The 14,272-nt window shown below is 39.1% G+C and overlaps 1 protein-coding gene across 1 annotated transcript; it reads left to right on the forward strand.

Annotated features, from left to right (window-relative positions):
* The first annotated feature begins 1,694 nt into the window (after nt 1-1,694).
* Nucleotides 1,695-9,933, forward strand: psmd8 (proteasome 26S subunit, non-ATPase 8). Its single transcript, XM_080428715.1, has 7 exons — nt 1,695-1,903; nt 2,831-2,903; nt 3,107-3,209; nt 3,469-3,634; nt 4,348-4,448; nt 4,665-4,776; nt 9,093-9,933. The coding sequence occupies exons 1-7, from the start codon at nt 1,799-1,801 to the stop codon at nt 9,228-9,230; spliced, it is 798 nt and encodes a 265-aa protein (XP_080284841.1). The 5' UTR covers nt 1,695-1,798; the 3' UTR covers nt 9,231-9,933.
* Nucleotides 9,934-14,272: the final 4,339 nt, after the last annotated feature.

Below are 14,272 nucleotides of genomic sequence, written 5' to 3' on the forward strand. Positions count from 1 at the left end.
GTAGAGATAACATTACTGATTACCCTACTGGTCAAATGTTGAATTGCATCTTCTAATGCAAAATATTATGGAACCGGATGAATCCGAGGCAAATTAAATACTTTCTTCAACTCGTTGGAAGCTGTTATGTTCCGCTAGAACTTAAAACATCTGAGAGAGTGGCGCAAATGCTTTACTTTTTGGATACGATGTGCAGAAAGGGGTAAGAAACATGTAAAGTGGAAAATGTGCGACAATGTCGACCGCAAACGGCAGGAAACAACGAGGAACCTCATCTCGGAGCTACATAGCGGAGGGAGAGGTTCCGTAGGGGCTAGGGTTGCTGTTGCAACTCTAGATTACAAATAGGATCTAAGAGTTGCTTGCGGTTATCTGTGCAGTGCAGCTGCCAGCTCTGGTCCATAGCGTTAGAAGAAGTTCTCCTTCCTTCTAACGTACTATGGACCAGAGCTATGTAGCTGCATTTGACAGTTCGTGTCAATCGTGTGCACTTGTGCAGTGTTTCTTTATTGGCAATAAATAAATAAACAAACACAGCTGGAGGAATCTTCTATGAGATAACATTACACAAAGAACACAAATAGAATAATTGTCTGTTCTTTTTTCAGTTTTCGTATTTTTAGTTTGTCAATAAATGTTTTTTAATGTAGTTTTTGATTTCATTTACAAGAAAACTATACAAAAAAAAAAGGTTAAGACTGAGTGGCTAAAATTATTATTAATGTACCTGAAATGTACGTAGCTAACATTTTGATCAAACTGATTGATTATTTTATATATAATGCTTTATGTGTAAGCCTGATATATATACTCCATTGCACGCCGGTGCCGCGCACTGTAAAAAAAATCAATCAATCAATCAATCAATCAATCAATCAATCAATCAATCAATCAATTGAGCTAGTAGGTCGGTTATTTTGGGCGCGTGGAGAATAATAAACGTTAGAGGAAGCAGTGGTGGAAAAGTAACTAAGTAAATGTATCGAGTACTGTACTTAAGTACAATTTTGAGTTTGAGGTACTTTTACTTTACTGGAGTATTTTCAATTGTCAGTACTTTTACTTCCACTCCACTACATCTCAGAGGAAAATATTATTATTTTACTCCACTACAATTATTTGAACACTTTAGTTAGTTACTTTGTAGAGTTTGATTATTATTATTACAAAACGCACATTAACCAGGATGCATTGTGAGCTTGCTGTAGATCTGCTATTTTCAAAAGATGTTTATACATTTGAAAACTTTGTCAAATGGTATGGGACATTCTGCATAAATGCACTACTTTTGGTACTTTAAGTACATTTTGATACCAATACGTTTGTACTTTTACTCAAGTAAATGTAGAATTCTGGACTTGTACTTGTAACAGAGACAGAGAGTATTTCTACATTGCATTATTGATAGCCTGCTGCAACCCTCCTGATTTCGTGTATAAAGGGGCGGGTGTAAAGAGCCGGCGAGAAACTGCGGCTGATCCCATTGGTTCACCGATCTGTCCGTCAACCCCCGCCCCGTTAACACAACATTACGAGCGACGCCCACTGCACTCTGGTTGGTTGGGAAGTGAAACACTTCCTCATACCCAGTACGGGCTATCGTTGGGCCAGGCTTTTATTTTTTAGCAAAACTAAGCAATAAAAGCCTGGAGATCGAGGCTACATTATTGATAATACTTTTACTTGAGTAAAACATGTGAGTACTTTTTCCACCACTGAGAGGAGGAAGTAGTTTTACGACTGCCGTTGATTATTGCCGTATTGCGACGGCCGGTGTCGCATATTTTGCAGAATCACCATGGCGCTGAAAGAGACAGCAGGGTTGTATGAGTCTCTGAAGTCTGAGTGGAACAAGAAGAGCCCCAACATCAGCAGATGTGGAGAGCTGCTGACCAAACTGAAGGTAAACACACACAAACACACGCCACATTGCTGTGTGTGTGTGTTTGAGGATGTTTGAACGTGTATTTCACTGTTGTTCTGTAAACAAGAGAGCCGAGCTAGCTAGCTTTAGCACGTCGAGGCTAGCTCAGCTGGCTAGGTTAACACATCACATTGGTGAATGTCACAAAATAACACATAACATAACGACGTGAAACATTAAAGTAGGGTATGTGATATGTTTTGGTTAGAACAAAAAATATTTAAATCTCTATTCTAATAGTAATCATTGTTGTAGTGTTGTTATTGTTGTTATTGTTGTTGTTTGTCATTAAATATCTCGGTGAATTGAATACACAGGACCACAATGGAAACGAGTCATAGTGCTTTCTTGGGTTCAATCCCTTTTAGCATCCTTTAGTATTGAACTGTACTTTCTCTGCTTTTTTAAATCATTTGTTTACTAGGTATTGAATCAATCAATTAGTTTAGTAACAGGGGTCTACCCACCCCTCTCTCCAGCTCTTTAATAACAGAAAATACATTTTCAGGTGGTTTGCCAATTTCAGACAATCAGGAGAGATTATCCCATTTATCAGCTTAAATTGATAGTGTTCCAATTTTGTGTTGTCTGCTCATTTCTTTGTGTCATCACTTTACAATTTTACTTAGTTATCTTATATGAGTTCTCTATTTGGATAAAATTGGTATCCTGAACTGAAAATGCATTTTCTGTTTACCAAAGAGCTCTAGAGACTGAGAGACCCCTGTTACTGAACAAACACTATATAGCCATGACAACTATCAAATAAATACATGTCTATATATTTGAAATCTCACAATATAAGGTATAATAAAACAGTTATTGCCAATGTGGTTTGAAGTATTGACATCTGGTTAGTAACGTGTGTGTGTGTGTGTGTGTGTGTGTGTAACCTGGTCTTTGCAGATTTCCTTATTGGAGTTAAATTTTCTGCCTACTTCTGGGACCAAGCTTACTAAGCAGCAGCTCATCCTGGCCCGTGAGTATTTATTTACACTGCAAGTTGACCAACTGAAAGCCTTGTTTATACTCTGTGGGCTCAAAAGAGCAGATCTACAAGCTGACAAATTTCAGCAAGGAACACTGTCATGTGATGTAGAATAAATTGTGAAGACAGATTGGCATGCTGGGTAGCCGGTGTCATTCATTCTCTGAGGATTGTTTTTATTGACTCTCTTTCAGGCGATGTTCTGGAGATCGGAGCGTTGTGGAGCATCCTCAAGAAGGACATTCCTTCCTTTGAGAGATACATGGCCCAGCTCAAATGTTACTACTTTGATTACAAGTAATGGAACGTTCATCTGACATTGAGTGTGCATCTGTATACTTTGTGTGTGTGGATGGAGGAATGGGTAGATAGATAGATATGTCTGTTGAGGGAAATATGTATATATTTGCTTCCATGACATTTTTATGGTTTGATACCTAGAATGAAATTGATTGTGTTCTGATTTTAACATGAGTTTACTTGATGTTTGAAGTTTTGTATAAATTGACAGTGTGTGACATGATCTGACATGCCACTTTTTCCTTTCTCCATCCAGAGATGAGCTGCCAGAGTCAACCTACATGCACCAGCTGCTGGGCCTGAACCTTCTCTTCCTGCTCTCCCAGAACCGTGTGTCTGAGTTCCACACAGAACTGGAGAGGCTGAGCGCACGAGACATCCAGACCAACGTCTACATCAGACACCCCGTTTCTTTAGAGCAGGTGCTACAAACGTCCTCGACAACTTTCAACCTGACATCCGTATTTTGGGCATGTCATTATAGGCAAAGATATATATATATACAATACATTATAATGGCACATCTAGAAGCACACAACACTAGCTATTTGCTATTTGTTGTTTTGACTTATTCTAATGAATAAAACCTGTATGGGATTGTGTTAATCCAATATAATTAGTATATCTGCAGTGGTTGGAGGTGATCGCCCTACTCTTCCTTTGGGAAATTTAGACCCGGGGGTCGGGTAGGACACCTACTGGTTGACAATGTCAGTAAAGTTATTTGAGCAGATGGCGCTGGTTTGGACATTAGATGCACCGCCATCGTTATTGTAGTTCAGACATCATTGCAATTACGTCTCTCCGTCGGGAGGGAACATACAACTTATGGATTGTAGCTTTAACCACATTAACCTTAACATCCCAGATGAAAATACAAGATGCAAGCTCACTACCTGTTGCACTGTGAGCTTGTAGATTGGCTATTTGATCTACAACAAAGTACTGTACATTTTAGGCTGATTTTAGCTTGAGTTGAATGAAATTCTTGCCATGAGAAAAATGTCCATTTAATTAATAAATATACGAAAAATCCTCTATAAGCAAACTTATTTTCTTTGTCTCTAAACACTGTTTATACTATTGTTGTGCAAGTACAGTGGTAAGTTTGTGCTCTCTCTCGTGTTGTTTGCAGTACCTGATGGAGGGAAGCTACAACAAGGTATTTCTCGCTAGAGGGAACATCCCAGCTGAGAGTTACACCTTCTTCATAGATATTCTGCTTGACACAATTCGGTAAGTAGTTCCTGTGAATTGTACCTGCCCGGCGTCAATTCTGTACACTCTGTTGACACTGTCCTCCACACATCTGCTGTCTCACTGATTGTTTAGTTTACATATAGTAATTTTGAGAAACCTTGCACTGTAATAATTTTGGTGAAGTGGTGAATGAGGGACTTTGTGTAGTAGTTCATCATCCACCTCATGTGCATTTGTGTCATTGAATTGCAGTGATGAGATTGCTGGTTGTATAGAGAAGGCATATGAGCAGATCCAGTTCAATGAAGCCACGCGTGTGCTCTTCTTCAACTCCCCAAAGAAGATGACAGAGTACGCCAAGAAGGTTGGTAATCAGCGATATGAATCATTAAATGACGTTCTCAGAGCAATTGATAAAAATCACTGTTGGTAAGCAAAATATGTTGGTGAGGTTGGAATCCATGTTAAACATTACAAATAGTCATGGGATATTAAAAAAATCTGGGAATAAATTCCTTACCAAGACATTTCTTCACCAATGTGTTCGTAAAGGTGTCTAGTAACACATCTCACAAAGACTGAATTTCAGTTCCCCTAGGGGAATCTGTGACAGCTGTTGAAAGTTGGTGTACCCTTAACCTTATGCAGGAAAAAATTGTTAATTGTTAATTTAATTTTAAGTAGCATGTAGCACTCCTTGGGCTAAAAACAGCCATAGACAGTTTTCCAGGTCATTACAAACCATTGTTTGTGTAAAAAAAAGATAATCGTTCAAATGGTGATACAAATGTGAAATTTGGTACAAATCATCGTTGGAGGTCACTCTTCGATTTAAGAAACCGGGCCACTCGTAAATCAAAGATGGCGGCCATTTATTTCAAGATGGATGCCAAAATTAGGCTGATTTTGCATTTCAACATATCTTTGCCTATACTTTTGTGAGGTCAATCACCAAATCACAAAATGGCACTCCCATTGTATGTTTTTGAACATTTTCAAACACGAGTTACCATTTATAACCATCAAAATTAAAACATTTCAAAAACACGCCATACAACTGTGCATGCTCACAGACAAACTCGGGGATTAAAGCAAAAGAAAATCTCATGTATTAAATGTTTTCCCCATCTGGTTCTGTTTTCTGTGTCTTCCTCTGTGACTCCTGCATGTCCTTCCTCCCCGCATCCTCAAACCTCCTCTTTGGCCTTCCTCTTCTCCTCTTACCTGGCAGCTACATTTTCAGCATCCTTCTCCCAATGTACCTCTCATCTCTCGTTTTCACATGTCAAAACCATCTTAACCTCGCCTCTCTTGCTTTATCCAAAAACCTTCTAACCTGGCTTATCCTCTAATTTAGTCATTTCTGATGTCTTTCCTTCTCGCTCCTAATGAGAATCATAGCATCCTGCCACCTCCAGCTGTAACGCCTGTATTTTCATCAGTGCCACCATTGCCAAGCCGTACAGCATGGCTGGTCTCACAACCGTCTTATACATGTTCCCTCTCACTGGTGACCTTCCATTACAAATAACTCTTGATATTTTCCTCCATCCATCCCCTCAAAGTATTCTTTCAATGTTCTCAACAGAACATTTCCATCTCTGTCTTTTATCACCTTAACATGTTGCACATCCTTCAAAACTCATTAGCGTTGTCTAGCCACCTGGTGCAGACCATTTTCTCACTTCTTGGAGTCCAATTTCTAATTTTCTTTACCTAGCCTTTGTCACCTCTCTCTTCCCCTTACTCCTCATCTCCTTGTACTCCTGCCTACTACTTTCTTCACTCTCTGACCTTCTTTTCAACTCAACCTGTTGATATACTCTCCTCTCGTCCACCCCATGGTTAAACCCAGTGGTGTGTTCTACCGTGATACGCCGTATGGCCTGCAGATTTTTTTCGTCGCCACCGTATACATTCTAAAACAGTTCGAAACGGCGTATCTGATACGTTGATACGCATCTGGTACGCTGCACCCAGGAGTGGCTGGGCTCAGTGGGCTGGGGGGCGCAGCAATACAAACAGCAAGAATGTGGTCTGACCGTCTGACTAGTCTAACTCTGAGGTGAAGGCTTATCATGTGCGTGGCTATTGTTCTTGGGGTGATAATGAATGGCTACTGGCGAAGGAATTCACACATTTCAACGACCTGCCATTCACTTCATTGAACGTAGGTCACTGAATTGAGTACTTCATTAGTATTCAAATTGCGCGTCATAGCACAGCAAAATCTTGAATCTTCCAATACAGTTTGTGTCTTCAATGCCAAGTTAATACTATTCTGTAATAGATACAGGAAGGCTCGCTGTTAACACTGCTATTATATCTGATAAGCCTAACCAGCATTTATTTATAACAATCCTTGCACTTCTATGGTAATATAAAAAATGCATCCAAGGCTAAAAGCAGCTCCGAAGTGGTTGAGTTTACAGGGTGATTAACATTAGAAACAGTAGAAAATCCGTACAAAGCATATTGTAAGTGTACTCAGTGTTACTGTGAAACTGGGCCTGAGTGGGCCTGGCCGAGTTTATGCGGGGCAGAAACGCACGCAATTCTTTTACATAAATTAATTATACGCGCGTGCGTGCGTGTGGGAGGAACTGGGGGGGAATTGTTATAGTATACCCTCCAAAAAAATCTAGAACACACCACTGGTTAAACCCCCTCCAAAACTCATGGCCTTGCCCACTGAGATTAATAATCTCTTTTAGAAGGGAGACCTGAGCTACAACAATAGCTATAATGGTGAAATGTTTCCTAAAATGTGCAAGAAATATAGATATGACTTGTTGATTTGGTGGCCATTTTGAAAAATGATGCCGTATTGAATTTTTGGAAAAAAAAGGAAATAAAACGCATAGCCTATGCAATGAGCTGGAAAGGTGGGCTTGGACGATTTTCTGCCAAAGAGTGGTTTTGGTGCAAAAAAAATGCTTGCAATGGATTCAGAATCATGAAAAAACCCTAGTTTGACCCATCACATGCTACTTAAAGCAGAATTAAATGTATTTAATGTTTCCTGCATAAGGTTTAAGGGTACCCCAACTTTCAACAGCTGTCACAGATTCCCCTAGGGAAACTGAATTTCAGTCTTTGTGAGATGTGTTACTAGACACCTTTACAACCACATTGGTGAAGACATTTCTTGGTAAGGAATTTATTCCCAGATTGGATTTTTTTCTGATAATATTCCCTGACTAAAAGTGCACCAGGGAATCTAGCATCATGGCTATGATACTATCTAGAAAGGTGCGATCAGTAGAGTGCAAATGTCCACCAGGAGGCACACTGAAATAATAACACATTGTCTGACACAGTGCCATCAAAACTGGGTGTGTCTCACTTTGTATTAAACAGACATGGGCTTTAACTGAACGGTGTCTCTGTGTGTTGCTCTCTCTCTCTCCCTCCTTCCCTCTTTCCCCCTCTCTCTTTCTCTCTCTCTGTCTCTCTCGTGTCAGTCTAGGCACTCTTTATAAGCATCACAAATTGGATCGACAACTTGTAGGTGTAACTATTAACTCATTGAGTGCCATAATTATTAATATCTATTTCTGGCCATTACAATTTTTATTAAAATTTAAAATTTAGTAATAAAAAAAGTGCTTAGGAAGCGAGATACAGCCTTTTTCAGTTATAAGTTAAACAAGGAGTGGATGGAGCTGCAAATCTTCAGATAATGATATCTTGGGTTCAGGAAGAAATTATTATTATTATTTTTTATTTATTTATTTATTTTTAGTTTTTTTCTATTGTTTTCCAAAACACGTGAAACACGTTAATGGCACGTTGCACCATAGCGCTAAAACACGTGAAACACGTTAATGGCACTCAATGAGTTAAGAGATTTGCTGGAAAATATTTTTTACTTCAATGGATTATCAAGTTTGACGTGCCGGCATTTCAGTGGCCTGAAACAGCTTGCGCCCGATTGGCTAGTTCCACTCCATAGCCTCGCAGCTTGTTGTGTGTGCGATTCTATAAATTCACAGAAATAACATAGTTGTCATTACCCGATTTGAGAAATATTCAGGAATTGACTTTTGAGTGCATTTGCTTGTTGGCAGAGGGCACAAGAATTATGACGTTGATCAGCCTACATGTTTGCGAGATTAGCTACGGACAGACAGATGGCCTGGTAGCGATAACTTATAAGTTATTACACATTTTAGAACATATTTTAAGTGTTTTAAGTTGTTTGGTATATATACATACGGGAATGAACAGGAATTCATGCAAATTAACCCATTAAGACCTGAGGCGATTCTTTAAAAAAATCTAAATCCTAACAGTTTTTCGGGAAAAAAAATCTAAAAACAAAAAATCACGATTTTTTTCAAAAATAGCAGATCTACAAGCTCGTAGCGCGGCACTCGGTGCCGCGCTATGAGCTTGTATATCTGCTATTTTTGAATAGCCTAAAGAAATCTAAAAGTGACACAGATGCGTCCCAGGTATTAATGGGTTAAAAGGAAATTGTGGGGGTTATAAACATGAGATTGCTTACCCTTTCAACAGCGATAAAAAAGTGGCAGTTCAGCTGACTGTTTATATGGAATTCTTTAACATAAAAATCATTAATGTTGAATCTGAATCAGAAACACCTTTTTATATGGCCAAAATAAATTTGCAATTTGTTATTTGATATGGTGTACATTGTGTGCTTCTTCCTCTCAGAGAGGCTGGACTCAGAGCCCAGATGGATATTACTCTTTCAGCAGTCAGCAGCAGAGAACAGAGGAGGTGACCATCCCCTCAGCAGAGCTGGCACAGCAGGTCATCGAATACGCACGACAGCTGGAAATGATTGTGTAATCCGCCCCCAGGAACTCCACTGACAACATGCACAGACACATAACACAGCGCCTATACAGTATAAAACAATTGACTTGCAAACATGGAGTTTCCCCAAGGGACCTGCGTTTACATATTGCCAGACTGGTTTAATTTGTTTCCCAAATTTAAAACAACCAGGGGATAGAAGCTATTAAAGTGAAACCTCACTCTTGTGTTCTGTAAGTTGGGTAACTCCTACATATCCACCCTTTTTGAAAGTCGATGGCAAGGTCTAGTGTCGGAAGACGTCGTCTTTGATCCAAGTTGTCGTCTATCCATCCAGCACTGGAGGGATGTTTATTTTTCTGGGATCATCTTAACTGATGCCAGGAAGGTTAAGAGCATTAGATCAGGCTATAATGTGTTTCTCAACCCTATAACAGTGATTACAATGACCACGCTGTGACTTTTAATTTCCATGTCAAACAAACCTATCCACATTTCTTTCCCCCTTCCTACAATAAGAAAACAGTTTTTGTATACAAAGTTTATTTTCTCCTCAGTAGTGCTCACAAAACTGTTTCGCTGCCCTTGTCTTGTATCCTAGCGACTGACAGAATTTCCATTGAAGTTTGCGAGTGTTTTCCAAATGGTAAATTCTTGTCCTCCATCCATTTGATCTGGAAATGGCAAATATCTGTCTAAAACACGTTATTCAAAATAAACTTATCTTTTTTTCCAACAGTCGTATGTTTTGCCTTAATTTGATCATGACCTGTAGCTTTATTTTGGATCATTCAAATGGAAACGTATGGAAAACTGTTTACAAAGTGTAAGTCATTGACGATTCTGAAAGTGTCACATCAGTGAGAACCTCCTCTGTGTTGCGTCTCCCTCAGTTGTAGAGAGAAGCTGTAAGTGTTACTGTGGTGACCTGAGGAGGGGCTCACAGGTTGTGTGCGTCCAACATTCACTACCCGGGGAAGAAAATGGAGACATGGTTACTTAGAGGGAGACGACAGTTAAAACGATTTAATGGATTATATTTCACATGTGGTGTGAACTTGTAGATTGGCCATTTTAGCTTTTTGTGCGCAACACCATTGTATGACAAAGTCTAAAATAGGGTTGTTTTTCAGACTAATAGATTTGATTATAAAAAATCATCTTTTCACATAGATTTTAAATAACGCTGACGTCCTCGATTATTCGATTAATTGGAAAAGTAATTGATAGAATCGTTCAGAAAATTATTGCTAGTTAAAGCCCTAACATGCAGAACATTGAGCTGTCTGTGTTCCCGAAAGACCGGCTAAGTTGTACTGAAATGTTTAGCCCTGGTCATTTCATTGAGAATACAGTATGATACTATAACCCTTCCTGGGTTTTAGCCACTGCTAACACCGAGGAAGGCAGCGTCCTTGTTCATTGTTTATGGCAAAATGGTGATCTTAACTTCTATTCTTTATAAATGATATGAAGAATGGTCACGTAACGGCAACCCTAGTCCATTTGGGCATGCCAGGCCTGTGCTTGCCAGTGACATGCATCATACAGTATGAATTGTAATGATGAGAACAACAATAGACAGGCCTTGTATAGGAGCATTTTTAGTGCTTTCTGTGTTCCATACCTCAACAGTTTCTTCCTCTGCAGCCATCTGCAGTGATGGAGTTTGAATCCCCTGCTGGTGCGATCCCGTGGTCGTTGTTTTGGTTTGAATGAGGCAGAACTAGTGACCATAATGATGCGAATGATGTTGGATCATGATGACACCGTTGTGGGTGAAATCTGTGTTCCAACCGTGAAATGGTGTTATGTTGATGTGTTCCACCTGCTGTTAAGGCCTTACAAGTGTGGCTGTTTGCAGCACTGGTCTCTCCCAGGTGTCGCCCCGTTTTTATCACTGCTGTCACAAGTGTCACCTGGCCTGCCCTGCATTCAGCCTTGCATCCCACACTTGTTAAAGGTAGGGTAAGTGATTTTCTTTGGTTAATTTTTTTTAATTTGTTTAAATTAGTGTTAAATAGCTCTATATTCTGCTATAGAGTGTCTCTCCAGCTCTTTATTAAACAGAAAATGCATTTTCAGATTTGAAATGATGACACAAAGAAATTAGCAGACAAAATTGGAGGTGGAACACAAAAAAATAAGCTGATAAATGGGCACTGCTGATTTGCTGACATTTTGAATGAATCCAGTTTTCTCAGCCTTCCTTGTTGTCAAAGTTATATCATCCATGGTTCATCATATTTTCATTTGAAAATATCTGCCAGAGGCATAAACACGGGTAACATAATTCTTGATGGTAGGTAAAATAAAAATATTTTTTTACAGGTCTATCCAAATGACTCCACAACCCCTTACAGCAAAAGATATTGCACGCATGAGGTTCAAGCAGTACTACTTGTCAACCAGTAGGTGTCCTACCTGACACCAGGGTAGAAATTTCTCAATGAAAGTGTAGGGAGAGACCACCTCCAACCGCTGCAGATGTGCTACTAGTTATATTGTATTTAACATACTCTACCATACAGATAACATTGTATATAACATGCTTTAAATTAACACAGGATTATACTGTGCAGGAATGTGACAGAAACGTCCTCTCACACGTGTGTGTGTGTGTGTGTGTGTGTGTGTGTGTGTGTGTGTGTGTGTGTGTGTGTGTGTGTGTGTGTGTGTGTGCTCCCAGGAGGGGGGTAAAAACTGATGGATTTTGGTGAGCCCTTACATCTAGCGTCACCATCGGGCCAATCTGGGAACCCATCGTCAAATAAAAAGGAAAAACACCGGGCCAAACATTCCATTTTGAAATGAGCATATCAGATTTGAGCAATTTACAGTATGAGTGCAACTCAGCCATTATGAGTGGACAAATGGAACCAGCACTCAAAGGCAAATATTGTACTTTTACTCCACTACAATTATTTGAAAACTTAAGTTGCTTTGTAGATTTTGATTATTATTACAAAACATACATTAACCACTTTTATATATATTTGAAAACTTGTGAAATAGGACATTCTGCATAATGAGTACTTTCTACTTTTGGTACCTTAAGTACATTTTGATAACAATATTTTTGTACTTTTACCTTCTTTTTTTTTACTTACTTGCCTACTACAGAATATTTCTACATTGCAGTATTGATACATGTGCCTAAGGACAAAATGTGAGTACTTTTTCCACCACTGTTAACAGGAGAAATTACAAAACAGGAGCTTGCAGGGAGAAATGGTGACCTTTCCTGTACCATCAGGCCAAACTTTCCATTTTAACTTTCTGTTGTAACACAAAAAATGCTGTGCACATTCATGCTCCCAAGAGGAAGAACACTACAGTATCTATCCTCCTCTATACCCACTTAACAGGCATGTTTAGAGAAGAAAATGATTATAAATATTTGTTAATGCTAATATCTAACAGCCATTAAGGTCTGGACATACATTTTGTCATTGCATATTTCACATTTGAATGGATTAACAGTAAAACCATGTAAAAAACAACACTTAGGCACTAGTCTAATAATGGCATGGCCTACCTGTCCAATATACTCATATCAATGGCAAGGTGTGCAGTTTGTGAACAAAGCTATACAAATGGCAATCTGATGTTCAGTGGCACAGCCCCACTATGCACAAAACATATATTTCCCCACGTGGTATGTCCCATGATGAATTACTTAAAGAGAAGAGTTGGTGTAACTAAGAGATTCAATGAAAAAGCTAGGACATTATGTTGATCTCAGACTTCCATGTGACCAGCCTGGCATCAATGTATGACTAGCCTCTTGCAGAGCCACACCTTAAAATGAGAAATATGCCAGCCAGCAAAACATAAACATTTTTTTAAATAAAAATATACATTTGGAGAGAAACAAAATTAGTAGAGGTACTTTTGTGGCCTGATGTCAGTCGTCTATGTCAGTGTTCTCAACCTTTTCAGGCCGCGACCCCCCGAAAAAACACATTTGAACTGGGGACCCCCCGCCCAGACAAGCACTTGGAATTGTAGGAGTTGAGGCATTACATTTATTTTGACTCGGTTCCACAGATAAATATTGTGAAAATATTTGCCTCTTATTATTTGACAATTTGGCCAATGTTTAACCAGTTTTTATAGTGTAGTTGGTTGATAACTTTTGATAAAGTGATGGTCTTTTTTCATTTCATTTTTTTTATTTTTATTAACTTAAATTGCCACTTTACTGTCATCTGGGGACCCCCCAAAATCATGAGGGGGTCCCGTCACGACTCACAGGTTGAGAACCCCTGGTCTATGTCGTATGTGATACGGCTCCAAATTTGGGCAAGGTTTCAGAACTATCACAGCCTCATTGACTTTCATGTAAGTTCAGTAACTTTCAACAAGTGCAAAACATAAAAACACACACACACACACACACACACACACAGAGACATTTTTCCATTCTGGTTGCTAACCTGTAATTCTCTGTTTTGTGACACAATGCATGTAGTGTATGAGTTGTGATTTAACTAGTGAGGGAACATAAATAGACAATGCCTGACTATAAATCGAATCATGCATCATTTACCTCCCTCCATGTTTCTGTAAGACTGACATCATCATCATCAATATGTTGTCTGCGATTCAGATGGGAGCCATGCCGTTATTTGGACCCTTATTTGGTCTTCTTCTGTTCCTAACACCTCCTGGAAAACATGAGGTGTAGTAACCCTTCAATTGTGTCAGGTTGTCAGTCCTTCTGCCTTGGACATAGCAGGCTTCAGATTTCAAGAGACGTAAACAAAACACAGACCTTGCTAAAAACAATTACAGGAAAATAGGGAATATGTTGGTGTTTTTTTGAGCAGCACACACTTTAGCCCTTATCCTTATCTTACCCCTTATCCCTAAACGTATTACCCATATTTTTATATATTTTTAAATAGTTCAACTAGCCGATCTATGTCGACACGTTGTGAGCTTGTAGATTGGCTATTTTAACTATTTTAAAACGTTCTTAAAATAGTAAAAAATGGCAAAGAAGTTTAGGGATAAGGGGTAAGGCTGTGTTCTGGAAAACAGCTGTAGTTCCTATAGGACAGGTCTGGGAC

This window comes from Gymnoscopelus braueri (genome assembly GCF_963280865.1).
Source record: "Gymnoscopelus braueri genome assembly, chromosome: 5".
NCBI lineage: Eukaryota > Metazoa > Chordata > Actinopteri > Myctophiformes > Myctophidae > Gymnoscopelus > Gymnoscopelus braueri.

Coding starts and splice junctions, on each gene's coding strand:
- psmd8 (XM_080428715.1), top strand. CDS start 1,799: ATGGCGCTGAAAGAGACAGCAGGGTTGTATGAGTCTCTGAAGTCTGAG. Junction 1,904..2,830: donor AGCTGCTGACCAAACTGAAG/GTAAACACACAC, acceptor TGGTCTTTGCAG/ATTTCCTTATTGGAGTTAAA. Junction 3,210..3,468: donor TGTTACTACTTTGATTACAA/GTAATGGAACGT, acceptor TTCTCCATCCAG/AGATGAGCTGCCAGAGTCAA.